The 27,789-nt window shown below is 48.2% G+C and overlaps 2 protein-coding genes across 5 annotated transcripts in view; one reads left to right on the top strand and one right to left on the bottom strand.

The window, feature by feature from the left end:
- PEPD (peptidase D) overlaps positions 1-6,983 on the top strand; it is a 114,424-nt gene extending 107,441 nt beyond the window's left edge. For both annotated transcript variants that reach the window (XM_027079349.1, XM_027079350.1), the window contains exons 13-15: positions 2,331-2,515; positions 5,852-6,043; positions 6,503-6,983. In XM_027079349.1, the coding sequence (XP_026935150.1) occupies positions 2,331-2,515; positions 5,852-6,043; positions 6,503-6,640 (515 nt within the window). In that variant the 3' untranslated portion in view covers positions 6,641-6,983. The remainder of the gene's footprint in view (positions 1-2,330; positions 2,516-5,851; positions 6,044-6,502) is intronic.
- A 2,979-nt stretch (positions 6,984-9,962) lies between these two features.
- Positions 9,963-19,670, bottom strand: CEBPG (CCAAT enhancer binding protein gamma). Of its 3 annotated transcripts, none has more exons than XM_027079347.1 (2): positions 19,492-19,670; positions 9,963-13,503 (listed from the first exon to the last, which is right to left on the bottom strand). In XM_027079347.1, the coding sequence occupies exon 2, from the start codon at positions 13,412-13,414 to the stop codon at positions 12,965-12,967; it is 450 nt and encodes a 149-aa protein (XP_026935148.1). In that variant the 5' UTR covers positions 13,415-13,503; positions 19,492-19,670; the 3' UTR covers positions 9,963-12,964. The 3 variants fall into 3 exon arrangements, 2 of the variants coding, with proteins under 2 accessions (XP_026935148.1, XP_026935149.1); XM_027079348.1 differs by lacking the exon at positions 19,492-19,670 and adding an exon at positions 18,718-19,016; XR_003427335.1 differs by lacking the exon at positions 9,963-13,503 and adding an exon at positions 17,849-18,906 and having other exon boundaries at positions 19,492-19,584.
- Positions 19,671-27,789: the final 8,119 nt, after the last annotated feature.

Raw genomic sequence — 27,789 nt, 5'->3', positions numbered from 1 at the left:
GCCCCAGGCGGGAGCAGACCTTAGAAAAGAGTGTGCTACGCGCTCAGCCCTCAACCGGCACCCGCTCCGCCAGGCTCTGGTGTGCCCGGGGGAGGCAGCCACCTTTCTGGTGGAGAGACCCTAGAAGCAAGGAAGCACACCTGCTGGACAGGAACAAGGTGCACGGAGATGAGAGGAGTAGCCAGGACAGCAGAGAGAGGACGACGGCGGGGGTGGGGTGGAAGGTGTCACCCCAGGAGGGGCTGACGTTTCCGCTGAGACCTCGAGGATGAGGAGTCACAGGCCAGCCAGGTCTGCAAAGGGTCTGACGTGCAGAGACCTCAGTGTGCTTCTGGAACACAGGTGGCCGGACCCGAGGAGGTCGAGGTGGGTGGGTCGGTGTTAGAAGAGCGGCGGCCGCGGCTGGGGCTTGTGCCCCAGGAACGCAGCGAACTGTCACGTGTCCAAGCCGGGGTCTGGCTGGCCACAGGTGGCTAATGACAGTTCGGGGGGATTAGTGAGCTGGTCCCCCAGTAGGTGCCAGAGCCTCTACAGCCGGCTTTCTGGGGCCAGCGTGTGGCCCTGTTTGACAGAGGAGGCATCTGAGGCTCACAGAGGTGAAGGCTTGGCCAGGTCACACGGCAGGTGAGCGGCCAAGGTGGGACCCGGTTACCCAGGTCTCCACTTCAGGATGCCAGACCATCAGAGAAAAGCCCCCCATGCCGGCTCCACCCTCAGGGGTGCAGACCTGGCCCCCCACGCTGACGTGGTTATAGCCAGACCCCAGGATGCCACCCCCATGTGGTGGGCCCGGGCAGGTAGAACGGGGCTGGACTCAGGAGCTGGATTCCAAGGAGGCTCAGCCTTGGGGACACCCTTGGCCTCCCTGTAGCTTGGGCCGGGGGCAGGCCACAGCACCACCTGCTCAGAGCCCGGAGCCTGGGGATCTGGGATGTTGGATCAGCCCTGGGCTCCAGCCAGCACAGCCAGCCCAAGACCCCAGCCATGGGCCCACTGTCTCTGGCAGGAAAGGGGGCCCCCACATGGGCGACTGGTGCCCAGCAAGAGCATGTGAGAGGGGAGGGTGTGTGTCCCAGGATGGGCTCTCATCTCCATTTACCCCTTGGGCCCATCCTCTGCCCTCTGCCAGCCAGAGCTTCAGACCCTGGTGGCCTAACCCTCACCAGCACAGGGTCCAACAAGGCCTCAGGGTGTGGGGTCCCAGTGCTCCCATGATCATCAGGGCATGGCTGGGAGGCCCCTTGGGAGCCAGAGTTACTCCCCACATGGAGGGGGCCGCAGGGACCGGCACTGGCCACCCTCTCTGGGTGCCGGTCCCACCCTGTCCACCTGGCCCTGAGTGTCCTGGGGCTGCTAGCCTCGCCGACACATGGCCTGCCCCCAACTCCACCCTCGTAGGATGGGGCGGGGGGGTTGCCAGCCTAAGGCCTTGTCTGGTGCTCAGGCTGAGCGCCCAGCGCCCTCGAGTGAGACTGAAGGTGGGGACTCCATGGAGCCCAGTGGCCAAGGCGGCTGTGCCCCAGTGACGGCCGAGGCTCTTGGAGGCGGCTCCCTGAGGGCCCTAGGCTCCAGCCCGTAAGGGCCTCCCTGGGCGCCAGGCAGGGCTGAGCCCCTGAGCTCTGCACAGCCTGCTCTCCTCGAAAGTTGGTTACTGGGGGTACTCTGCATGGTGACCTTTGCCCCGGAAGGATGGGGCCAAGACGAGTTTGATTAGCAGCCTGGGGCTTGGACATCTGGGCTGCCACGGAGGTGGTCCCCTAGCGCTTGTAGCAGACAGGGCCACAGACCCCTGCCAGTTTGCCCGTGAGGTAGTGCCAGCTGCATTTTCACCCCAGAAACCTTTGCTCCCCACAGAGGCTCCAGGGATGATTCAACCCCATGCGGGGGTGTGCGGGGGTGCCCCCCACCCCCAGCCTGAGGTGCTGAGGCAACGTTTGGACCTGAGCCTCAGTCTGGGGCTCGCTGAGGCCGCCCCACGTCCGCTGCTGGGGACATAACGCTTTTCTCCTCCTGACGCCAAGGACCTTACTGGGCTCCCCTGGCCCCAGGAGCAGACACGACATGGGCTGGGCCCCTGTGGTGACCATGGGTGACAGGAGCCTGCCCCTGAGGGCACAGTGGAGAGAAAGGAAGGGTCTCAAGTCCAGAGCTGTGCTGGGAAAGCCCTGCATGAAGGGCTGCCCGGGACACGCCACTCTTGCCCCTCACCTCAGGCCCTTATGGCCTCAGCCAGTGCGAGGGCATCGTGTGTCCCCCGAAACCTTGCCCGGGGAAGCCCTGGCCAGGCTGCCAGACTCCACAGCTCATTGCAACCTCCTTCTGAGCCACAGGCGTCTGGTGGCCCGACATGCACCGCCTGGCCGACCGCATCCATCTGGAGGAGCTGACCCGCATCGGCATCCTGACCGGCAGCGTGGACGCCATGGTCCAGGCCCACCTGGGAGCCGTGTTCATGCCTCATGGACTCGGCCACTTCATGGGCATCGACGTGCATGACGTGGGAGGCTACCCCGAGGTCAGTGTGGGCTCATCAGCCCGAGTGGCCTGCCTGTGAGCCGTAGCTGGGCTTGGCCCTCCCTGGGCTGGGCTGGGGCTCTGGAAGACGGCGGGGGTGAGGAGGAATGGGGTCCCGGTGAGGCCTGCTGCCCCTCCTCCCCCTTCACCCATTGGTTGGTCCTGGCCCAGGTCGCTGCCCTGATGCCCTCCGTGCCCAACGCCTCCCCACCGTGGCTGCCTCCACAGGACCTGGTGTGGGATGGGCGTGCTCTGCACAGAGCCCCGGGCTGTGCGCTGGGGGCAGCGCCTGTCCTGAAAGGTGGTAGAGTGTCAGTGTGCAGTGCACGGGGTCCCCACAGGGCAGCAGGAGCCGCCAAGCTGGGTCTTAGTGATGGGGCTGGCACTGCACCCGTCATGTCCTCGTGCCTCTGGCTTCATTCAGACGGGGTGATGAGGCTCCGCCAGCTGGTGGCTGGCCCTGGTCCCTCCTGGGACTAGCTGAGCCCAGCGCCCCTCACAGGTCCTACTCCTGCTTCCTCCTTGGTGCAACCTCTGCCGGGGCCCCAGGCCCCTGGGCCAGCACGCTCTGCTGGCCTCCTTGTCTCTAGGATGTACCCTTGGCAGGGGAGGAAGGCTTGTGTGGGCGTCTCCAGGCCAGCCTTTCCCCTCCCCCTCCTACCGACTGACCCTTGAAAGGACCACCCAGACGGTGCTTGTGGCTTTGGGAGGCCCTGCCGCAGCCTTGCGGGGCAGGTGGCTGCAGCCTCCCTGGCCGGTGGGTGTGGGTGAGCCCGGCCCTGCCGTCTGGCCTGGTGCCCGCAGTGCAGGGGGCGGGTTATGCAATCGGTGCACGCCCTGGGGCCCACCAGCCAGTTAGCCAAGACTGGGCTTGGCCTCTTAGCTGCAGGGTATTTTGAAAGCTCTAAGAACGATATTTGGGGGTTGGGGGGGGGGGCGGAATTGCTCAAGAGAAGCATTATTATTCAATTATTTTTTCCTCAAGTGTAAACAGTTAAATTTGGAGAAACAAAATCGGTTTTAATTTCCTAATTTCTATCCATCACATTGTGCGTAGGGAGCCAAGAGCTGGGCCTTCCAGACATTGTTAACTGAGGTTCGTTATTCATTAGTCTCCAAAGCACTTTTTTTCCACCAGAGAAAATTGGCAGCAAACTGTTTTCATCTTTTCCAGTAAGCAGTCCTTTGTGCTCGGAGTCTATTCTTCTGACAGATAAACATTGTGGAAAAAATATGGCTTTTCCTATAAAAGTCATTTGTTTTATTTCAGGCCTATAGACACATCTGGGTCTCTTCTGCCAGGAGCCCAGTAAAGTTGAGGCCCCGTTGAGCCCTGAGCCCAGGCAGAAGCCAGCGTGGACCCAGCATGGGCAGGGGCCCCTGAGCCCCAACAAGGCTGAAGTCCCCGGGCCCGAGGGGCTGGGCGCTCAGCTGCTTCCCTTTTAGGGGTCTTCTCCCCACTCAGCTCGGCCTCCATCCTTCTCCCAGCCCTGATCTGGCCGTTCCTGGTGGACCCCATAGGGCAGACTCCCGAGAGCTAGCGCTCTGAAGGGGGGTGGGGGGTCATGGTCAGTGGGCCGGGGCACGCACATTCTCCTATGCCCCACGGGATCCCTTCCATGCTCCCCTCACCCCCAGTCTGAGTCGTGGTCCTGTAATCTTCCGGAGGGAAGGCTGTCTGTACAAGTTGGAGCAGACCCTCCACCCTCGGTACACAGCTCTGGGGCAGCAGGGAGCCCACGGTGACCAAGGAGGTCAGGGGGACTTTGTCAGTCTCTGCCTCCGCCAGGCCCCTGGCTTTGACAACCTTGTAGTAGAGAGAAGGTGACGGCACCTGGGGGGCAGCATGAAGGGAAGGGACAGGAGGGGCTGCCCAGGGGCAGGCACGGGGCTTCAGATGGCAGGAGACAGGGCCCCGCCCCGCCCCACCAGCACCTCCCACCTGAGCACAGGGACTGTCATCCCAGACTGTGCCCTTCTATGTCCCCTGCCTTCCTGCCTAGCTCCTCCAGGCACATAGTAGTGTTTTGGGGTCAGGTACCACACCAGACAGGCTTCTGGGCCCAGAGCATGACCCATCAGGGGTCACAGGGCCTTAGTGTCCCCTCATCATCTCCGTCCCAGCCTGACTCACACCAGGTCAGGGCGGCTGCGCGTACCAGTTTCTACACGCCCCGCTGTCCCCGCCCTCATGGAATCACGCTCACAGCCTTCCCTGCTGTGCCCAGCCGTGGATGGAGGCTGAGCCAGCCCGTTTCTGGTTACCTTACATGAACCACTAATTGAAGTCTGATGTTCTTGGCCCCCAAACAGTCAGAAATGACAGCTCCATCTCCAGCAGCTGGGCTTCCAGGGGAGAGCTGCGAGTGGGGCAGGGCAAGCTCAGAGCCCGACCAGAAAGCTTGCCTGCTGCCCCACTCACTCACAGGCCTTGGCCAAGGGATGGATGGGTGCCTCTGGGACCTGGGGAAGGCAGGGAGATTTCTGCAAGTGTCCTAGGTACCACCTGCCCTCATGGCCCCGGTGGCCACGCCCATGTGAGTGTTGGCAGGGGAGGGGGGGTGGTGCCCCTGCAGGGCTGAGAGCCGGTCCCCATGGGTCAGTGGGGGCCCAGCACACGGGCATGGTGTGGAGCCGCCTACGTGCGCTTCTTGGGGCCCACACCCCCAGGCCGTGCACACGGGGTGAGCGTGTGTTTTTGCACACACGAGCCAGAGCTCGTACTGACGGCCCGCCCTATCGACAGCACCTGTCCCTCCCCCTGGAAGGCCACGTGGAAAACCTAGGACTTGGCTTGTGGGTGGACCCAGGTCCAGCACTTCTGGGGCTGGTTTCCACCTGAGCTGCCTAGAAGAAAGCGCGCAGCCTGGGAGGCCCCGCAGGCCTTCTTAACAGCTGCACAAGTTTGGCTTCTACTGTTCCTCTCGCGGGGAGAGGGCCTGGTTGAGGCAGCCGGACCCCCAGCCAGCCCCATGGGCCAGCAGGGGCAGCGTGATCTGGGTGTGTGCGCACGGGTGTCCTCGGGGCACGGTTCTGAGGAGAAACAGGGGCAGGGATGTGAGAAATCTAGGGGAGCGTGCAGAGAGCGGAGGGTTTTATCTGGAGTGCCGTGGACAACACAGCAAGGCTGAGTCTGGGCTGGAGACCCCCATGGTCACAGAGCCTCCTGCAGCTCCAGGGGGACCCATGGGGCCGAGCCGGGCCCCACGTGTGGACGCCTGCACGGGCAGGGCGGGTGCCCCGCACGCTCACCTGTTTCCATCTTCCTCCCACCGATGCGGTGGCCCTGGGCTGGGGCTGCGCCCTCCTGGATCCCCCTCACTGTCCTCTCCCCCAGGGCGTGGACCGGGTGGACGAGCCCGGCCTGCGGCACCTGCGCACCGCTCGGCACCTGGAGCCGGGCATGGTGCTCACTGTGGAGCCCGGCATCTACTTCATTGACCACCTCCTGGACGAGGCCCTGGCTGACCCGGCCCGCGCCTGCTTCTTTAACCGAGAGGTCCTGCGACGCTTCCGTGGTTTTGGCGGGGTGAGTGCTGGTGGGCCCCGCGTCCTTGCTCCCTTGCTCCTTGCTGCGTGTCACCTCTTTGTCCTCCAGGACAGGAGGCACAGTCTTGACTTCCTCACTGGAGAGGGACCTGGCTTATCCTTTCTCATGGTCTGTCACCTAACAGGAGCCTCAGCCCTCAACACAAGCAACTCAGATTCCTACAAAACCCCTGCCCACTCCAGGGGCTCCCAGCCGCCGGGCAAGGGGCAAGGCCAGGGTGGGCAGGTGGCACGAGCAGGCCCCTGTGGGAGGTGCCTTCTTCCCAGCAGCTGCCCACAGAGGCCTTGAGGCCAGCCCCCCGCCCCCGGCAGTACTGACCACTCCTCAGAAAGGGCTCTTCCCTCTCGGCGGGGGTCAGCCTGGAGCCGTCGGGCCCAACCCTCAAACTTAGCGTGTGAGGCAAGCTCAGAAATAATGAGCGTCTGTCATTCTGACCAGGTCCGGATCGAGGAGGACGTCGTGGTGACGGACAGTGGCATGGAGCTGCTGACCTGTGTGCCCCGCACAGTGGAAGAGGTTGAAGAATGCATGGCAGGCCGTGACAAGGCCTTTGCTCCCTTCTCTGGCCCAAAGTAGAGCCCCGGGCAAGCTCACCTCATGGACGGTGGCCTGGCGGTTCCCCCAGCGGTGCTCAGACATGCGGCGTCGGCTTTGATCACACCAAATATGCTGTTTCCCAGGGAGAAACTTTTTTATTAACCTTCTGTGGGATCACACCCTTAATCTGTTCTTAGACAGCAGCTTTTAAAATGCTAATTTTCAATTATCCCGTTATTTTGAAAAATCCTGTTCTTCACTAGCAACTAAATGTGTATCTTGCCGTCATTTGTATGCTGCTCAGGAAAGATGCCTTTCTCGTGTTTTCTCTCAAAATCAGTACACGGAATGGAATTTGCAATAAAAGATTTCCTAAAATGGACCTTTGTGCCCGGCTCCCTCTCCATTTGTCCCTTTGCAGGTGAGCACTGCAGGGTTAGACCTGGAAACTGGCCCTGCAGAGACCCGGGAGTCTGGGCATAGGTGGGGCTGGGCCTCTGCCCACGTGAAGAGGGCTGTAGAGCAGGAAGCCTTTTTGGTACGGTTACTGCCTCAAAGCTGGATTTCCGAAGGGGGGCAGAATTACGCAGCCCTTAAGGTACAGTTATCGACAACATGAGACTCGCAGATTCCTTGTCTGTGATTTCCTTCTCATGCGGAACAGGCTAGCAAAGCCAGCATCTGTTTGAGAGACACTGCCGCCTAAGGCAGCACCATGGCAAAGGTGAGCTTTCTGGTTCCTTCCACGTCGGCCAAGTCCATTTGTCTCCCCTAAGTGGAAGCCCACTGGCTGAACTCCACTCTGAGGCTGTGGAGCCATCCAGGGCCACCTGGGCCCAGTCCCTGCCAGTGGCAGAACACCTGGCCTTCCTCTGCCTGCCCACCTCTCCCACGGTCCCACAGAACTGCCCCCACCCCTGCAGCGGGCTTCGAGAATTCTGCACACCATTCTAGGGTTCTCTCATCCGAGCCAAGGTGAAGGGCAGGTGAGAAGGACGGACGTCAGAGATGAAACCTTAATAGGGTGGGGAACCTCTGTAGCCCAAGCCAGAGACCGCTGAAGTCACTGAAGAGTTGAGTAAACTGACTTCTTCCTATGGCAGTAACACAGAAGTGCTCGTGACGTGGCCACATTAAAGCAGCATTAGTTTCAAATCACCATTTGTCTTTTTCTTACCTCTTAGATTTACATACCATCTTTTAAGGTTTCCTCCTGGTGCGCAGATATATTCCCTAAGTTATCTGTGGTATTAAGCAGTTTGAGTAATGATCGCCTGCGGGTCAGGAGTTTGAGTTTGCCAAATCCTTCTCTCCCCCAGCTGTATCTGCAAGCCATGCTCTAGTGCGCAGGGTTTCAGGTTCCCCCACCCCCAGGATAAAAACAGTTAAAGTTATAAAGTTAGGTTGGAACTCTAAGTAGACAGTTTAGTTTAGCTGTGTTAACTAAAAAACACACACATCTTTCTCCTTCCTCTCCTTCAGACGTTTTATACCAAGACTGCCCATTTCACATAAATGTTTGCTCTGATTATCAGGTCGACAGGAAAGAACAGGGAGAAATCTCAGGAACTAAATGCTGTTTGTCCGAGAAGGACACTGGGGACAGAACTGGCTGCTTGGGCCCAGGTAGGCGAGTCAAAGGCATTCTTTGCAGGTACAGGTCTCAGGGAACCGCAGTAGCCACCTACTGTGCCCCATGTTCTAGAGAATGGTCCAATTCCTAAGTCTCCAAATTCTGCAGAAATTTGTACAGCTTCAGAAATATATTAGAGACCCTTCCAGAAAGCCATACAGTGCCGAAAGCTCTTCCAAAACCAGGAAAGATCTAGGTATTCGTTCAAGAAATGAGCATCTGCTATGTACCAACGTGGCATAAAGACATGACCCCTGCTCTCAGAGCCCAGTCTCCTGAGAGAGGCTTCCCCTTAAACACGCACAAATAGATCATCTCAAACATTAGAACGTGCCAAGAAGGAAAGTAACAGGATTGACCTTATCTAGAAAGCCAGGGGGGCTGACGGGAAGGGAGGGAAGTGAAAAAGCAAGAGGAGATAAAGCATTCCAGACGTAAGGAGCTGTCCTAAGGCAGCCGGCCCTGGGCTAAAAAGTGCTGAGAAGAGCCCTGCAGCCAAAGCAAAGTGATGCAGGAGGGTGGAGGGGAATGAAGGCAGCACGAGCAGAGCCACATCCCGCGCGGAGACTGGGTCTCACACGGAGTGCACCAGAGAACCATGAAGGTTCTGGAGAGCGTGCAACGGTCCAGGAAGACAGAAGCCAGGCAAAAGAGGGTGATGGCTCTGCGCAAGGTGGGGAAGGGGAGGTGAAGCAAATGTCACAGGATTCATTTAGGAGGCAGAACTGAACGGTGGTGATGTACAAAGGCACCTGGCTCCAACAGCTGCTTCAGAGGAAACAAGACTCGGGTAACTGGGCTGCAGAAAAGTGTGACGTGTGCCAGCCTCGCACCCGGTTCTCTGGACACCCCTGCACAACCTTCAGGTCTACAGCTCTGGGAGGAGTGGGATGTTGCAGTCAAAGGATATTCAGGGTTGCTGCTCTCCTTTGAGTACGTGTAAAACGCATATGAACTCTTCAGATACTCACAGGCAGCCAAAGAGCAGTAGGTCTAAAGTGCTTTTACTGAAAAAGAGCCAGCACCCTCACAATCACGTCGATATAAAGTTCCCTGGATTCTAAATTACAACTAATTCATAAAAATGAAATGGGACGTATTACCCACAGAAATAATTACCGTACTACAATTTTCACCAAGATGCAATAGATAGAAATCTATTTCCCAAGACACGAAAGTCACTGAAGGATCACAGAAGACAAGTATCTATGGCATTTTCCCTTGAAACACTCAAATCAGCTTCTCGGACTCTTATGTATGAATTCATTTCGACAGACACCCTATGGCATTGTGTAAACGAAGACGACGCACGACGCACATACTATAAACTGTACCGTTAGGGGAAAGGCTTTACTTTGACATTCCGTCAACCTCAAAGCCTCAGAACTTATTTCCTACCACTCTGTAGGTGGAGACCACACTCTGAGACGTCAGCTGTCTAAGCAGGATGCGAGTTATTGCTTCCTCTATTCTGGTATACATTTCTACACTAGACTAGGGGACAAAGAATATTACTGAAAGGCATTCTAAATTCAGAGCAAACTAGGTTCCTATCATTAAGGGAAGTCTAGACTTGGGACAACAGTGCCTCTGCCTGCCCCCATGCCCACCTCACCCCCCGCCCTGGGCTGGGAACAGAAAGGCAGCAGGGCATCTGCCTGCTCCTCAGAGCTGGTCAACATTTGCACTACATTCTTGGTATCTAACATAAAGAAACCCACAATGAAATACAATCATTATTCCAAAGTTATTTTTATTTCAAATTCACTGAAAGAAATAAAATTATATTTAAAAAAATAGAGTAATCTCACAGACTGAGGAGAGCCAGGAACAAAAAGAACAAGTTAGGTACTTCTTCCTGAGAGGCAGATCTAACAGCTATAGGACGGACTTTCTTCCTTCCTAGCTTTTGTCAAACAAAAAATTTTTTCCTATTTCTAAGGCATCAAAAACACTCTTGAGTGTTTTAACTGGGTTGTTCAGGTACAAAGCTTCAAGCCCTCTAAGGGGGATCAAGAAACATCAAAAGCTGCTACGATTTCCTTTGTTGTAACACCAAACATTAAATTGTACATACTTCTACTTATGTAAATTTGAGAATTTCACACTCGTGACCTGCATTTCAAAAATCTGGTCATATTTTATTAAAATCTTACTACTTCTTGGTAAGAATGTCCAAAGTAACTGAGCTCACATCCCAGTAACTAAAAGGGGCCAGACAGCAGGAAGAACTGTTGGATCGCACCACCTGCAGCCAAGACCTGTCAGAAAACACCCATCCCGGAAGACTCACATGCAGCTAGAAATTTATACTAAAGCCTAATTCCTAAATCACTAGACCTGCCAGCAAAGGCAGATCATATCCTAATGGTTCATATGTAACCTACAGGACAAAAGTTACAGAAGTCATATACAATTCCCAAACTTACCCATTCCCCATACTTGGTTTCCCTCCATTTTATACTGTTAAATCTATCAAACTAAAAACTTTCATTCCCAAACACTTCAGTGAGATAGTCAAGACAACGGTTAACATTTCTGTTCTATGCATGACTGCTGGTGCTAGTTTTGATTTGCATAGGTAAAAGGAAAGCCTGAATTTTTCCAAAAGGTACAATCTTATTTTCTTATTTGAAATAATTGAGTACATACCTGATGATTTCCCTAAAGCTTCTTTTCCAAGAGAGTTAAGTCAATTCACATAATTGGTAACAATAAATTCCATGGGGACAACCATTTCTGAAAGATATTGTTTAGTAAATAAGAGATTTAAAATGTCTGTAGCACCTCTTATAGGTGCTTAAAGATTCAAGTGACCTAACTGCATCTCCAATGAGGTGCTATTAAAGATTCAGTAGGATTCTGTGGGTATCTCCTAGTTAGTTGTTTCAAACATCTATCAACCTACAAGTAGATCCGTACTCCAACCACAGTAAACCAATGTTGGACCCTAACAGGAAGCCCTATCCTGTCTCCTGGATCTATAGGGAGTTAACCGTCCTGGGACAGTCACTCTCATGGAACAATACAGGGCTCTTGTCACATGCAGAAGGGACTCTTGGCCTTTAATAATGGCTTTGCTGAGTTGCAGGGCACTGTGATGTCTTCTTCCGCCCAGAAGGGCACAGACAGCACTCTTCCACCAACCCAAGGGTGCAACTTGAGTTACATCCTGGTTACACTGTCCCAGGTCCTAGTAGGAAACAACAATGTGGCCCAAAATGACCATGTTCAAATAAGATACCTGGTAACTTTTTAATCTGATGTGACTCAGTCTCTTGTCACCAGCCTAGGTCACCCAAAAGCAAAAACCAAAAAAAGAGAAAAACACAAATTTGAGCTAGAATTGTTCTTTAAAAAAAAAAAAAAAGTCAACAAGGACAATCAAAACTACCAACACTTACATAAGCCAGACCCTAGAGATTTCCATCTTCAGTGACTGCCACTTTTTAGTCTTAACAAAAATGTCAATATCCTGAGTTTTATCAGTATTTTCTTGCTAAAATAATTTATGGGACATAAATGCATACAGATGAATAAAAAGTGGTACAAAAGTCTGGAAGAACAGCCCACTAGCTAGAAAATGTCGCAAAAACAATATAAAACGATGTGTTTAAGTGAAATAAATTAAAGGTTAAACCTTACACTTTCAAGTTTTCTTAGACTATTATTTTGGGAAATGGCATGGAGTTGATGATGTATTTTTCTAATAATCAGTTGTTTAAGATCAAATACCAAGTGATGGTTCACAAGAAATTTTTGCTTTTAAAAACCACAGCCCCACTGCAGTGTATCTGAACACAGGAGAAACTACCTGCTGAAATTAATATTCAAAATCCTAATGGGTAACTTGTGTGGCCATAAACTGTTAAGACGTTTTGTTTACTAACTTGGCTGTCCAAATGGTATGTTAAAAAAAAAAATGCTTACTTTACTAGCATCTGCAGAAACTAAAATTTTGGTACATAAGTTTCTCTAAACCACTGAGTTGTTTTTTTAATTTCAACAAAATAATGCCAATGCAATAACCCAAAGGTATCCCAAATGCTTTGCTTTTACTTTTAAAAAACTATTTGCTTCCTAAATGCTATTTATATTTTTAAGCCAGTTGGCTGCATACTGCCTTTAAAATGCAATGGAGTTTCTTTACTTAACCTGACATCACTATTCAAAAACTTGTACTTGCCGGGGAAAATGGTACTAATTATGCTAAAACAAGGTTTATGCTATACATAAAATCACTCCAAATTATAAAGTGATTGGTTTCTATAGCTCTAAGCATTTTTAATACATAATTTAGGAAAAAGTCACACATAGATAAAGAGAGATGGCATTCAACTTTCTTTCATCCAATTAACCGTATCTATGAAAACCAAGACCCTTCTGCATGACTTGCCAGTTCCCCATTCCTTTTGTCAACCTAGAAAAGAAACATTTCTTGGGAAGTCAGGATTTATTAAGAACATCAAGCTCCAGGGCATTTTTTTTTTTTTTTTACCATATACCTTTAAAACTGTTTTTTATCCCCACAAAAATCCTTATCATTTAAAACCAGATATTCAAATTATATGGCTAACATTTTTAGCTAATCAACTCTTCAGTGCTGATTCTAGAAAACAACCTTCAATGGATCTTTGAATAATGGAGATTCAGCCGCTGATACGAGTAGTGTAGGTAGTCACACCTTTAACGTTCGAGCCACAAGTTGTGACGTTTGAAAGGGGTGAGGTCTACTGTCCTGCATTATCAGAATCTGTCGTATTTTCAGTGCTACTGGGTTGCACATTATCTGCGAGGTTGTGTGCATGCTCAAGAAATAAATCTTTCAGTACACTTAATTCCTTAGTCAGCAATTTAATTTTTGCTTCCAACCGTTCATTCTCTTCCTTGAGCTGATTCACTCTCTGCAGCGTATCCTGCGCTTTCTGCTTGCTTTTCAACCGGCTCTTTTTCACCGCCATGTTGTTCCTCTCTCTGCGCTGGCGATACTCGTCACTGCTGCGATCCACGGGCAAACTCTTTTTGCTCTGCTTGCTCGGAGGCACAGCTTTGCCTCCGCCCCCAGGGCCGGCGGGCACCAGCTGAGGAACCTGCTGTAAGCCGCTGGCATGAGCCTGAGTATGGATGACACTTATTCCATTCACGCCCGGGGTAGTGTTCTGCTGTGATACCTTGCTCATTTGGGCACGCTCCTTTGTCAACACAGAACAAGTAGAAATGAAGACAAGGTGATCAATGGTTTGATCTGCCAAGAAATCTTCACATGTACCTAGTTAAAAAATAAACTGCATTAAAATATTTGAAATGACAAGATAAAATAACATTAAACTTGCATGTACCTACTAGCAGGCCAATATTAATTGATTATGCTGAGAAAAGTCTATGACAACTGCCAACTGCTCCAATGTTTCAGAAGTCTAAGTCACGTAATTTAGAGAGGTAAGTTAATACAGACGCACCATACGGCCAAATTCAACCCACCTGAACCCCTGAGGGTACTGCCCATCTGTGCTTTTTATCAAAAATGGGAGGAAAAACAAAAGAATACCACTAATTAGGTAGCACATATGAACCAATAGCACTTGGCAATCTGCAAGAGAGAAATGTGCTATGTTTGGTTTAAACACAATGAGTTCAATTATGATAGGAGAGACCCTGCAATAAAAGAGAGAAAAAGTTTCAACTGTTGGCTCAAGTCAAAGTAGAAGGCTGGAGCAGAGCGCCCAGCCCAGTCTCCAGTGCTCATCAGGAAGCACTGCACTACGATCTCCGCATGGTCCTTACTCTAATATGCAGAGACTGAGTCATCAAGGACTTGACTTCTCTCCCAGAGCGTAAGAATCTTTACAGGATATTTTGAAAAGGTGTTTTTTGCTTGTTTTTATTTTTTTCAATGACTTCAAATGAGAGTAGTTTACAGAGATTTTTTTAAGTTAGTTTCTTGGATCACAGATTTAGGAGCTCTGAGATACCCAATTTGCTTCCCCATCCCATCATGCTTCTCACAGTGTTTTTTAAATTCTCGACATAATTAGTAAACACATCTAAACACAGTCAGCCTAAAACCACAAGGAAAGAAACAAAAGCCCTGATGATGCATCCAAGGAGGTGCAAGCACTGGGACTCAGGCTGGACCAAGAGCCAGAGCAGCTGCAGCGCCTGCACCCACTTGACACTGCTCAAGGAGCACAGAGGAAACGCCAATTCTGAAATATTGCGGCAGTGCTGCCCGTAGAAATGAAGTCACAGTTTCAGAACTAGTCATATTTGGATTACTATGAATTCAACCAGTTCGCTACAACTGCCTCAAGATGTGTCAAAAGCAGACCTATCCTATCATCGTGAGGCCACTTCAAGGCAAACTAAGCTGAGTGAAGCGTGCCCACCAAGAAGTCACAGCATTCTTGGAAACTGAGAAAGCAGTGTTAAGAACCATAAAACTATCCCGTTCTCTTCTCACAAAACTGCTAAAACTGCATCAGTGGAAAAAAAACCTGCAGCCAGAATTATGAACTGCCTCAAATGAGTACACCTTACAGTTCTTAAGCAAAGCTCAGTTAGTAAACACCAGTAGCTTCACCCAAACCTTTAGCTAGGCATTTCTGTATAAACACCATTTACTGGTCTGCTTTTTAAAAATCTTTGCTTTTAAAAAGGCCATATGTCATTACTTTCCATTGTTTTTTCAAGCCACACAGGCAGCCCTGAGCTAGCCGGTCATCTGTTCTCACTTCAGTGCTAAGGAAACACCAAAAGCTTCCTTCCAAAACCATGATGGATATCTACTCCAAGTCTATCTTCAGTAATGGATATTTCACATTTCCCTTGATAATTTATCATGTTGCCTATTTTTTCTTCCAGTTAAAAAGTGGCAGTTCAGTATAATTTGAGCTACACTTACCACTAATAGTGTTAAAGGTCGTCTATACCATTGCTTATCTATTTGGTATGAAGTGAAAAGTGTTTACTCAATTTTTATGAACTTGTTTACCATGCCTCCTGGGAATATCTCAACAATCATGATTATGTTCATCTTATTTATCTTCTTTTTTATGTTTTATATGTCAATTAGGTTTTTAGTCTTTAAAGCTACTCTCTAATAAACTCAGAGGTAACAATGATCCAAAGAAGTACAAACCAGGAACCAAGTCAGTTCTTGTCTTGGCTCTGACTTGCCCTGTTTCACTTTGGACATATCCCTTCCCTCTGTGAGCCTCGATTTCCCCATCTGCAAATGAGGGACGTAAAATGGTAAAATGCCTTCTGACTCTGACAATATACCACGAACTTCAGTCACCAAAAACTCTCATTATAGCCTCCAAATTTAGTGATGTTCATGCTCATTTTTGTTCTCAGATACCGGAGGGCTTCCCTGGTGGCGCAGTGGTTGAGAGTCCACCTGCCGATGCAGGGGACACGGGTTCGTGCCCCGGTCCGGGAAGATCCCACATGCCGCGGAGCGGCTGGGCCCGTGAGCCATGGCCGCTGCACCTGCACGTCCGGAGCCTGTGCTCCGCAACTGGAGAGGCCACAGCAGTGAGAGGCCCGCGTACCGCAAATAAAAAGAAAAAAAAAAAAAAGATACCGGAACAGGGAAGGGCTCTTTTACCTCCGTCTGACTCAAGGTAGTAGGCTGAACACAGTAGGCAAGGTTTTGAAAATGAGTCCTTCGGCTTGTAAAACAAAGAGTAATCATCAAACTGGTAAAAATGTAAGAAAAGGAAACTTGGAGATAATAAAAAGAACTCCAATTGTTTTTTGTTTTTTAAGTTCTCCAACCGAAGACAAGCCAATAAAGTAGCTCTTAAAGTGAAGAGCTATCCACTAAGGAAAGGGGGTCAGAGCTAAGTGGTCTAAGACTTAACGCCAAACATATTATCAATTTTGTTTTTTACACTGAGCAAAACAGCTGCCTCTATAAGTTACATATTTTAGTTTACACAGTTATCTGTGCTTTTGTTTCTTCCACTAACATTTACTGAGCACCTACAATGCACAAAAAGAAAATAAGTTTATTTCAAACCTGGATATTCAACCCTAAATGAAAGTCTGGCTCCTATGTGGACAAGTACTATTCCAAAGTTCAGTCTCCAGGAAGCAGAGTGGCACCTCGTTTCCTTGCTGTGAATCATTCAAGCAGGAAGCAGGATAAAAACTGAAAAGCAGTGGTTCTCAAAGTGTGGTCCCTGAACCGGCGGCAGCAGCAGCAGCATCACCTTGTTAGAAATGCAAATTCTCGGGCTGCCCCAGACCTAGGAATCAGGAGCTCTAGGAATAGGGCTGGGCAATCTTGTTTTAACAGGACCTCCAAGTGATTCTGATGACACTGAAGTTTGACAGCCACTGCTACAAATCAACCATGGACCTTAAGAAAGGTGGACTGAGTGGGTAACATTTTTTAAATTCAAATTCCTTAATTCAAGTAATGTTCGTTCAAATCAATGACACAGTGACAACTCAAAACGTTAAAATGAGTAAAACAAAATGAAAATTTTCTCAAGTTTCACTTGGGAAAATAAACCTCTCAAGGATTTTCCTAACCCTCTTGTCATTTTCTTCACATGTGTACAACCAGATATTCCTCCCCTGCCGCCCCAAATAAATTTTTAACTCCAATTTCCTCAACGAAGGTCTACACTCCAAAATATTCAGATGTTTGTCCCTTATTCCAAATCTGTTCAAATCACTGGTATCTGACAATTCTACCCACCCCCTACCCCCCCAAAACACCTCACCTCTACTATGCGTCTCCATCCCAATGCCACAGAATTACCTCAGGCTGACATCATCTCTCAGGGGCACAGCCTCCTCTGCCTGCACATTATCTTTTCTTTGTGCTTCTGCCCAATTTGTTCCCCCAGTTTCTTGGTCAATGCCAGCTCGATAGTGTGCCTCCCTGTAGACTAAACTAGAGACAGAACTCTGTCTTTATCACCATATGCCCAGCATCTAGCGGTGGTGCTCAAGAAATATCTGTTGAATACAGCCTCAAAAGCCTAAAACAAAACACTTATTTTTACAAATGTCTTACATAAAAATGAGATTCTCTAGCATTAAAATCTCTTATAACAACCATAATTAAATCAAGACTGTTACTAAGATATTATGGTCTCACCACCTAAAGTTCCTCATCTTTCTTAATGGTACACAGGAAAATTAAAACATTTGCTACTTCTAGCCCCCAGCCTATACAGTGAACATCATTCTTGTCTCGTCTTTGCTTCATATCAGTAGAGAACCTTTATTTTCCATTTTGCCCAGTTATACTTCCCATAACCTCAAGTTCTTAGACATATGTTGCCAGGGTCTGACAACTCTGTACTACAAGTGAAGTGAAGGTAAGCAAAGTTAACAAACACCCAAATGAGCAGGATTTCTATTTATTTGCCACTGCTGGTTTCATGACCCAAAGCAGGGGTCCATGAAGGCGGGTACATCCCTTCAGGGAGTACATAAGTGGTCCACTGGAGTATGAGAAAAAAAATGTATGCTCTTTTGTCTTTTTTTAATGTCATCTTTTTACTCTACTTTTAGTGCCATTAACAACACACACAAACTAATACACACACATTGTTTATAAATATACATCTATTAAGGAGTCATGCTCAATTCTTTTTTCTTTTTTTTTTCTTTTTTAACTGATAGGTCTGGAAAGCCAAAAAGACAGGAGACCAATGTACCTACCAGTATAAGAGCCCATGGAAGCACCCCCTCCTAAGAATACACAATAAACCTGGAATTGTGGCTACCTGCGTTTACCATTTCTGTGATCACATGAGGCGATCTTAGGCCATAAGACCAAACTCACCCCATGAGGTCCTATTTATCTTTACCTAGGACTCACCAGGTGCTGTTTAAATCCCAAGGGATGAAACCACCTGTCCAAGATCAGACAACCTTGCTGACAGTCATGATGTGACCTTGAGAATTTAGAGGATATTCTGGGGGAAAAAATATTAAGTTTTGCTTCCACCTATGTTTTTCAGGGAGGTATTAAAATGACTGAATCCACCAAGTGTGCCCACCAGAAGCAGGACTCGAACTGAAAAATTCTTCAGCTCACTAGCATCCTGTAATTATTTCGCCTTGTTTACACTAAGTTTTTCCAAAACAGTGCTTCAGCTTTAATAGCTTATCCCAAATACTACTCAAGTAGTAACAGCTGACCAGATTTTAACTTTTAACTGTCAAGGGCTTTTAGATGCAGAATTTCTTAGTAAAGCAAACCTTTATACTATTTTATTTCAAAAGTTTCTTTGAGCGTCCCACATCCTATCTGAATTAAAGGACAATCTCTTCCAATAAGAATTCAACTGAGTGAGTGTACACTGGGAGAGAGAACTACCAATTTTTGTGTAACCCACCAAGGTTAAAACCATTCTGAAACGGACACATTTTAAGATGCCAGATGACGGCACAAACTTCAGACCAGAGGAAAGCCCAGCAATTAAACCTTCTGAAGAATAAAAACACACGAGCTTACTTGGAAGAACAGATTCTCCTTCCCCTCAAACATGCATTTCCATCCTCTCCATCTAGACACCTCTGCTGGCAATTTTCCTTACTGTGTTCCCTCCAAGCATACTAACGAAGCACTTCTTTTTTTTGCCCTTTTCTGTTCTAGTCAACTCGTGGTTGCTGCACGTTCATCCAACCTGTGTTCAACAGTCACCTGAAGGATATTCAAAGTACAGCTCCATAAGGAAGCACAATATTATTTGTGTAAAGTCACATATTTAAAACTCTACCGCCTTCCCTGACTACTCGACTAACTTCTAAAAAGGATTCTCGATTACCCGACACCGAGCAGTTTTGCAGGCGCAGGAAATATCCCAGGTGGCACTAAAGATACCGTCCACCTTCTGCTATTCTGGGAACACCCTTTATCCCCAGCCTGGCTGGTCACGCTGCACGTTGCACAAACAGAGGGCCGGGTTCTGGAGGGGGCACAGCCCGGCTCGCATCCCGTCCCGGGCCGGCAGCAAGGGCGCTGGGGGAGCGCGGGGGTCTGCGGGTGGCGCCGCGGCGCTGGGCCGGAGCCAAGGATGAGATCAGCGGCCCCGCCGGGTGTTGCCGGCAGGTTGCATCACACGCCACGCGGGACCGCCGCCCGCGCCGCGGGCCGCGCGGGGCCTTCCCGGCAAGCCGGCCGCCCAGGGCCGGGCCGGGTCTCCTCGGGCCGGGGCCGCGCCCACGCGAGCGGCCGGCGGCGCCGCGGCCTCCTCCTCCTCCCTCAGCCCGCCCGCAGCCTCCTTACCTGCGCCTCCAACCCGCCCGCCCCCAAGAGGCCTCCACTCCCAGCGGCCCCGCACGGCGCGGCCCGACCCAGGCCTCGCGGCCCGCGAGTCAGAGCGACGGTTACGAAACCGGCAGCCTCCGCCCGTTCCGCTGCCGCCGCCAGCGCCACCGGGTTCCCCTCCTCGCCGCGGCCGCGCGCCCGGCCGCGACCGCCGCCGCCATAACCAATGGGAGCGCCGGCTTGCGGGGGACGCGCCCTCCCTCCGCGACGGACAGCGCCGCCAGCCAATCGCAGGCGGTCTGGCCGCGGGAGGCGGGCACGTGGCGGAGGCGTAGCCCACTGAGCGGTGGGGCGGGCGAGGCGGGAGCGACGGACTGGGGTTCCCCGGCCTATTGCGCTGGGCGGCACCCCAGCGGTAGGCGACCCGCTGCGAGAAAGGTTCTGTGAAAGTTGGAGGCATTGGAGAACCGTAGCCTCGTGAAGGCAACACCTGTCTTTGGAAAACACAATTTGCTGAGGTGATGTTTTGAACCATCGATTTCTGTTTTGGTTTCACCAAGACCTCGGGGAGCCCCGCCTCAGAGTCGCTGCCGGGGACATTTTCCCGGAACGGCCCACCAGACTCGCCTCCCGGGACGCGGGGCGCCCGACGGTCGCTTCACTGCCGACGGCCCGCGCCCCTCGGAGGGAGCCTGGAGAGAAGTCCTGGACCTCACGGTTCTTGAAGGCAGCTGCAAACTTGTTGAAAGACGAAGGGTGCAAAATTTTCCCAGCGTAGGATTAGTGTTGATGTCACTGGTGCAGACTGTGGTTACGGAGAAATGAATTTACACGATCAATTCCCTTTTGCTATCCTCCAGGTGAACAGATTGAGAGACGTGAACTCAAAAAAAAATGGATGGCAAACCAGCCTTATTTATCTAAGACGATTCACAGGAGGATCTGAAAGCGTATTACAACTGGGAAGCAGCGCGCTGGGTGGAGGCAGACAGGTTTGATTGCTTCCTTTTTAGCAATTCTTATCGTCTAAAAACTGGAGTCTTTGAAAGAGGAAAGGTTTCTTCATCACCCAGGCCATGGCATCACCTCTCCGCATAAGACGGTTTCGAGGAATCAGTAAAGAGGTGATAAAACATTTGCGAAAAAAATAAAGATATAAAAATTAAGAGGGCTGCAACTAAACGTGAACACTGAATACCACAGAATCAGACTTGGTAGAATGACACAATATCATCAAAACCAGTACGTTTCTTTCACGTTGGCCCTTAGTGTTCTGAGTTGAAATTTCTTTGATCAAGATTTTAGCACTATTAAAACTGGATTCGATTTTGTTGCTCACAAAATTATAATTTTACACTCACCATGTCCTAATCACTTTAAAAATTATATAGAAAAAAAAACACAACCATATAGAGATGTTCATTTATCCCCTGGTTTGCTAACCACTGCCAAGCTGCTCTGTGTCTGTCTGGGCAGGCCTTCTTCCACACTCAGCGGATTAGTCAATGCCAAGGAGACTAGAGTATTTATTTCCTCTTCAGCTGGTAGCTGGTAATTCTGTCTTCTCAGTTTACAAATATTTATTTGGTGCCAACTATATGCTAAGCTGTGGGGAATCAGCAACAAACAAGACAAGCAGTCCCTGTCCACATGGAGCTTACACTTAGAGGCAGGGAGACAGACATTCAGTAACCGCACAATTTTCTAATTACCATTTTCACAGCTATTACAAGAAGGAAGTACAAGATGCTGCGAGAGATTATAAGAAGGGAATCAAACCTGGTCTGTGGGTTATGGAAACACTGTAAGATGAGCAGGATTTGCCTAGGTGGCGCAGATGAAGTGCATGTGCCTTCAAGTTAGAGGGACTGTCTTATCTAAAGGTCTTGAGATGGGAGAAACACCTTTCTTTGGCAAGCACAGTGCCCCGGAGGAGACTGATGAGATGGACAGGGACTTGTGGCCTGAGAAGAGTTCAGATTCTTACCCTAAGAGAGATGGGAATCCTCTGAAAGACTTGCTCTCACCATAAGGAAATGAAGAGAGCCTGGTGGAGCTGTCTCTAGTTTGAGGAGATCCACCATGTTGTGTCTTGCAAGTCACAGGGACGCAAGTCACTATAATCAAAGAAAAATTTCCTCCATGGATCTCTGCCTCACTGATACCTGATACGTAGTCTGCAAATCCAAAGAATTTGTAAAGAAGTAGTACATTAAAATCCCCTCCAAAGGACTTGAGAAGTAGGATCTCCTGCTAATTGAATAGGCTAGTTACCCGAGAGCTACTACAGTTAACTACTTAGTTACCTAACAGGTATGGACTCTAGGGTCAGGCTGTTCTGTTCACAGCTTCACCTCTTACTGGTGTGTGACCTCAGGCAAATTACTTAACCTCTCTGTCTTCTGCAAATGGGCAGAACAGTGTCTATCCAATAGAACTGTTGTGAGGATTAAGGAGTTGATAAAAGTGCTCTAGAACACTGCCCTACTGATACATGGCAGGAGCTCAAAAGTATTAGCTGTGATTACCATGATGCTCATTCATGAATTATAAACAAATTATATCCATAGAATTGTAATAGAGTAAAATACACTTCAAAACAAAGTCGTGCTGTGCTTAATATTGCTTTGATGATTCAGGTACTGAAATCTTCACAATATTGAAGGTGATGTTGACTCGTTAGGGTATCTCAAAAGTCGTTTTTAGAATAATCCCCTTAGTTACCACATCTTATCATTTCACTTCTTTCCGCAGAGTGGAGAAAAAGTTTAGTAATTTGAAATCTCTTACTGTTTGAAAGCCAGATCAATAGACGTTTACTATGCATACTTAAGTATTTATCTTAAATGTGTCTTAAGTACTTAGGATAATACTTAAGTATCATAAATGTGTATTTGGAAAATTTCTGAAAAATTAATATACCAAATTTACCACCTTTGACAGATCTGGACTATAGCTGTATAGCATTTTGAGAATTGAGATAATATCTGTCACAGGTTTGAGTCTCAGTAGATATGTTTTCTGGTATGTTAGCAATCACAGGACAGTGATTGGCCATCATTCTGCATTGGTTAGTGCTGTTTTGATAGGAAGTAACTGAAAACCATCCCCGAGTAGGCTTAGCATAAAGAAGGATTTGGTCAAAGATTTTAGGGCATTATTCTTTCTTCACACGGCCACTAACAGCCTCCGTGTTCACAGCTTTGGTCACTAGAGAAAGGCCCACTCACCTTTTAAGTTCCTGTTACAAAAGTCCTAGGCAAGGACTCTGGGGTTGGTCCAGCTGGATCAAGTGCTCTTCCCTGGAATGATCACATGGCCAGGACCAGGTCACGATGTACTAACATGGCAGCTGTGGATGGAATGGCAGAGGCACTTTCCAGAGGAAAAGGGAGTGCTGAGCAGACGAATCCATCAATATCCACTTCAAACACCAGCTCACACCGTGGTCACTCTGACAGAGCCTTAATCACTCTGGTTATCTGATCTGTCCTTTCCTGTATCATATGATTCTCCATCCTTGAGGGCAAAATTTAAACCTCCAATTTTACCTTTGGAAGCACTATTTAGAATCATAACAGCTAAGATGCTAAACAGTTGTCTTAGGACATCCCCAAATTTCATAAGCAGGTCCTGTGCGTGAAAGAGAAAAATCTGACATAGTTTAAACTTGAACGGGTGGCAAATAGGGTGAATGTCCATTATAAGGCACTTTTCCACGTGTCGGATTTCATTATTTTGTGAGTTAAGACATGTCACCTGTACATTTAAGGGTAGTACATGTCATCTGTGCACACAAGGATCGGTGTGTACTGTGGTGTGTACCTTGTGAGCACATGAAGTTAGGTACAGACTGCACACATGAGGAGAGCTGCATGCATCTGTGCTCATAAGAGTGGCGTGACATCTGTACATATCAGGAGAGGTAATCTGTATCACGTTGTGGGCCTAGGAGGGTCTTATTCTTATATCGTCACCCCACTGAATAAGCAATGGTTACCTGTTACATATTGATTGTAATGCAAGTTATTCCAGTGCCCATGAAGCACAAAATTGAAGATAAACAGAGGGTTTCTTGGTTTGTCTATTTGTGACATATGTGATACCAGTCTCCATCATAGTGGTGTGATGGGTTTTGGAGACAGAACAAGGTGATGCTGGCTAGCATTTACCTAGCTAAACCTCTGTTCCCCATCTGTAGAGAGGGTTAACAGTAAATTCCTCATCGAATTGTTATGAGGATCAAGTAAACTGACATGAAAAGAAGCTGACCTAGTGCCTGGCACATAGCAGGTACAAAATAATCTGTCCATCCAAAAAGAATTTGCTACCTAGGACTCTGTTCTTGGTTTCTAATAACATTCTCCAGTAATAGCACCTGGGCTCCTTGGAGAAATGGCTGATTCTAGGATTGACGCAGGAAATACACAAGATGAACCTGGAGCATCTTGCAATGCCAGAAAGTAACGAACACTCAAAAAGTAAGACAATGAGGGTATGTGTCTTAGCTCAGGCTGCCATAACAAAGCATCATAGACTGGGTGGCTTAAACAATAGAGATTTCTTTCTCACGGTTCTGGAGGCTGGCAAGTCCAAGATCAAAGTGCCAACAAGGTAGGTTTTATTCCAAGGCCTCTTCTCTTGGTATGTAGGCGGCCACCATCTCACTGTGTGCTCACGTGATCTTTGTGTGAGTGCTGGGAGAGAGAGAGACATGCTCTCCAGTGTCTCTTCTTATAAAGGCACTAATCCCATTATAAGAGGGTCCTCATGAGCTCATCTAACCCTAATTACTGCCCAAATGCCCATCTCTAAATACCAACATATTTGGGATTAGGGGGTCAACATATGAATGTGGCAGGGGAAGGGCAAGACACAAACATTCAGTCCAAAATAGCGTGTCAAAGGGGAACAGGAAGCAAATGGAAGAGCCCCTAATGCCCAAAGAGTCCTAATACCAATTTGAGTGGAAAACAACTAATGTAGTATTGAATTATAACCCAGAGTATAAAAGAAATACCCAAGAGTCCATGTTGAGGTAAATAAATAAATGTTGGAGAAGAGATGAGTCTCCCGTGCAGAAGAATTCCAAATAATTTATGTAGATGCTCTGCCCTCAGATGGGGGAGAATCATTCTTCACTCCTTATGTACGGGCTGCACATAGTGACTTCCTTCTGAAGAGCAGAGCATGAAAGGGAAAAATAAAGAGAAACTTCATAGTGGAGAAACCTGACAAACACTACCTCAGCCAGGTGAGCAAGGTCACCATCAATTAGACATAAGCCATGTTGCTATAATGAGATGAAAAGGGCACTTGACCTCCCAAGAACTCACGGTAGTCTAACTATGAGAAAAACTCCACACAAATTCCCATAGAAGGGCATTCTACAAAGTGTTATCTGACCAGCACACCTCAAAACTGTCAAGGTCATCGAAAACAAGGAAAGTCAGAGGAAGTCTGGAGAATCCTAAGGGGACGTGACAACCAAATGTAATGTGGTATCCTGGGTGGGATCCTAGAACAGAAAAAGGACATTGGGTAAAAACTAAGGAAATACAAATAAAGTAGGGACTTTATTGGATATTGTATCAAATTTATCAGTCCCCCTTCTAGAGTCCCCTCAGCCTTGGCCAGCACGTCTCCTAGTCTAAGAAACTTACCTGTTGGGGTAACCTTCACCTTCATTTCCATGACCTTTTAAGACTTTGGCCGCTGCTCTTGTCCATTTACCATCAAGACTGGCAGGGGATCAGTCACGCAAAGGAAACACTGGACAAATAAATCAGAAACTAATGATATTGGTTACCTATGAGGGGTGGATGGGACTGAGATAGAAAGAATGGAGAGTAGGAAGCGGGTAGGAGGGATGAGGGAGCGAGTGATACCTCTGTGAATATACCTTTTTGTATATCTCTGACTCTGAGAACTGTGGTGAGGTTTCACAAACCCCAGAAACAAATAGTTAACACTAACCAGGATGTGGGAGGAACCCAAAATGAAATGTTGTACAAACAGTAACCAATAACCTAACTGTACTACAAATGAACAGCACAACCACACTGTGGCGAAGGGACTTCCTTGGTTGTCCAGTGGTTAAGACTCCATGCTCCCAATGCAGGGCGCCCGGGTTTGATCCCTGGTCAGGGAACTAGATCCCACGTGCATACTTCAACTGAGATCCCACATGCCACAACTAAAGATCCCACACGCAGCAACGAAGATCCCGTGTGCGGCAACAAAGACCGGCGCAGCCAAATAAATAAATTAATATTAAGAAAGAAAGAAAGAAAGGACCTAACCTGAGTAGCTTCAGAACACAGTATTTTGATTGGATAGGCAAAATACAAAAAGAACTGTACACCGATGATATGCACTAGTTACTAAGTTTTTCAAAGGGGTATTGGTTAGAAATTCTGAAACTATTTTATGTATATGTTAGGACTGATCAATTAAGTAAATACATTTGGATAATGAGAACAGGTTTCTCACTTTGGAGAAAGGAGTTACAAATAAAAAAAGAGCAAGACTAGAATGAACCCTGTGATGTTGGAATCAGAGGCTATCAGAATGAATTCATGATTTGTAGTCTATTCATAGATTGATAGATATATAAATAAATACAGATGTGTGTGTAGGTGTGTGTGTGTGAGGATATATATGTTCTCTCTATGTGTTCTCTGGATTTTGTTCTCTAAAAGCAATGACACCCCAGTAGCAATGATCCTACCTAGAGACCAAATCATGGTTTCTAAATATCTTTCTTTAATGAGAAGAACTAGGGCTCATTGGAGAAGTGGTTGATTCCAGAGTTGGGCAGGGAAAAGACAAGAAGAATCTGGCATACCTTGTGGTTCCAGGAAGTAAAGAAATGCTAAAAAAAAAAAAAAAAAAAAAAAAAAATGGTAGGAGTATATCAAAAGAACATATGTGTTAATTTGAAGAAGTTCCCAATGACCAAATCTGGTACAATTTGATTAACAAAATAAATAATAACAATAGATTATAATTCACAGAATAAAATAAATATCTATTACTTTATACTGATATAAATAATTAAACAAATAAATGGCAGAGAAGAAACAGCTCTTCCTTACCACAAAGCCCAATTAATAAATGTAGAAAGAATGGGCTTCCCTGGTGGCGCAGTGGTTGAGGGTCCGCCTGCCGATGTAAGGGACGCGGGTTCGTGCCCCGGTCCGGGAGGATCCCACGTGCCGCGGAGCGGCTGGACCCGTGAGCCGTGGCCGCTGGGCCTGCGCGTCCGGAGCCTGTGCTCCGCAGCGGTGAGAGACCCGCGTACCGCAAAGAAAAAAAGGGGGAAAAAAAAAATAAATGTAGAAAGAATGGCTGAAACAGCAAGTCACCATTAGATAAGCACAGCAGTATAATTGTTGCAGGCACGAATCATCAATTAATGTTAAAACCAATGGGTGAAAGTATAATGAGAAACAAAATATCTGTATATTCTCAAAGTATCTTCTCACAAGATACTAATTACAATGGGAAAAATAACTTCCATAAACCTGGAAGATACTACCAGAAACCTGGAAGATTACCACCAAGTAATCAAAGTTAACATCAGCAGGACTAAGACACATTGACCTCATGAACCCCTGTTATGAGGCATTGAGAAAGGCATTCCTGTGAAAATGTATAAATAACCTCAATCCAATCATACGAAAATTTCAGATACAAATTGAAGGACTTTCTATGAAACAACTGACCAGTACTCTTCAAAAATGTCAAGGTCGTGGAAGACAAAGAAAAGCTGAGAAATTGTCCCAGGTTGGAGGAGACTAAGGAGACATGACAACCAAAGGCAACACAGGATGCTGCATTGGATTCTGGACCAGCAAAAGGACATTAGTGGGATAACTGGAGAAAATCTGATTGAGCCTATAGATTTGGTAATAGTACGTATTGTGTCAATGTTAATTTCCTAATTTTGACCAGTGTTCTATGGTCAGACCAGCGTTTTTGCTGGGGTGTTGGGAGTGGAAGCAGCCATTGTGTAAAGAGACAGGCACCCCTCCCTCTGCCTGTGTTCTAGGCAGATACCAACGGTTATCATGGCCAGAGAGGAGCCAAAGGCCAGCAGGAGTTAAGGCTCCCCAAGTACACAGGACAGTAAGAAAAATTTCCCTGATTAGCACTCAAGCCCTGCCCTAAGGCTATCACAGAGGTTAGCAAGTTGCTCCCTTACAGGATAGAAACCTGCCACACGGAGTTTACATAAAATTGACTTCCAAATCAAAAAAGACAAAGAAAACAATTCATAGAGTTGAGCACGTAAATACTTGAAACTTTTGGATA

Source organism: Aethalodelphis obliquidens, unplaced genomic scaffold (assembly GCF_003676395.1).
Source record: "Aethalodelphis obliquidens isolate GAN/ISIS:26980383/991018 unplaced genomic scaffold, ASM367639v1 scaffold43, whole genome shotgun sequence".
NCBI lineage: Eukaryota > Metazoa > Chordata > Mammalia > Artiodactyla > Delphinidae > Aethalodelphis > Aethalodelphis obliquidens.
This window is presented reverse-complemented; position numbering and strand designations above follow the sequence as displayed.

Coding starts and splice junctions, on each gene's coding strand:
- CEBPG (XM_027079347.1), bottom strand. CDS start 13,414: ATGAGCAAGGTATCACAGCAGAACACTACCCCGGGCGTGAATGGAATA.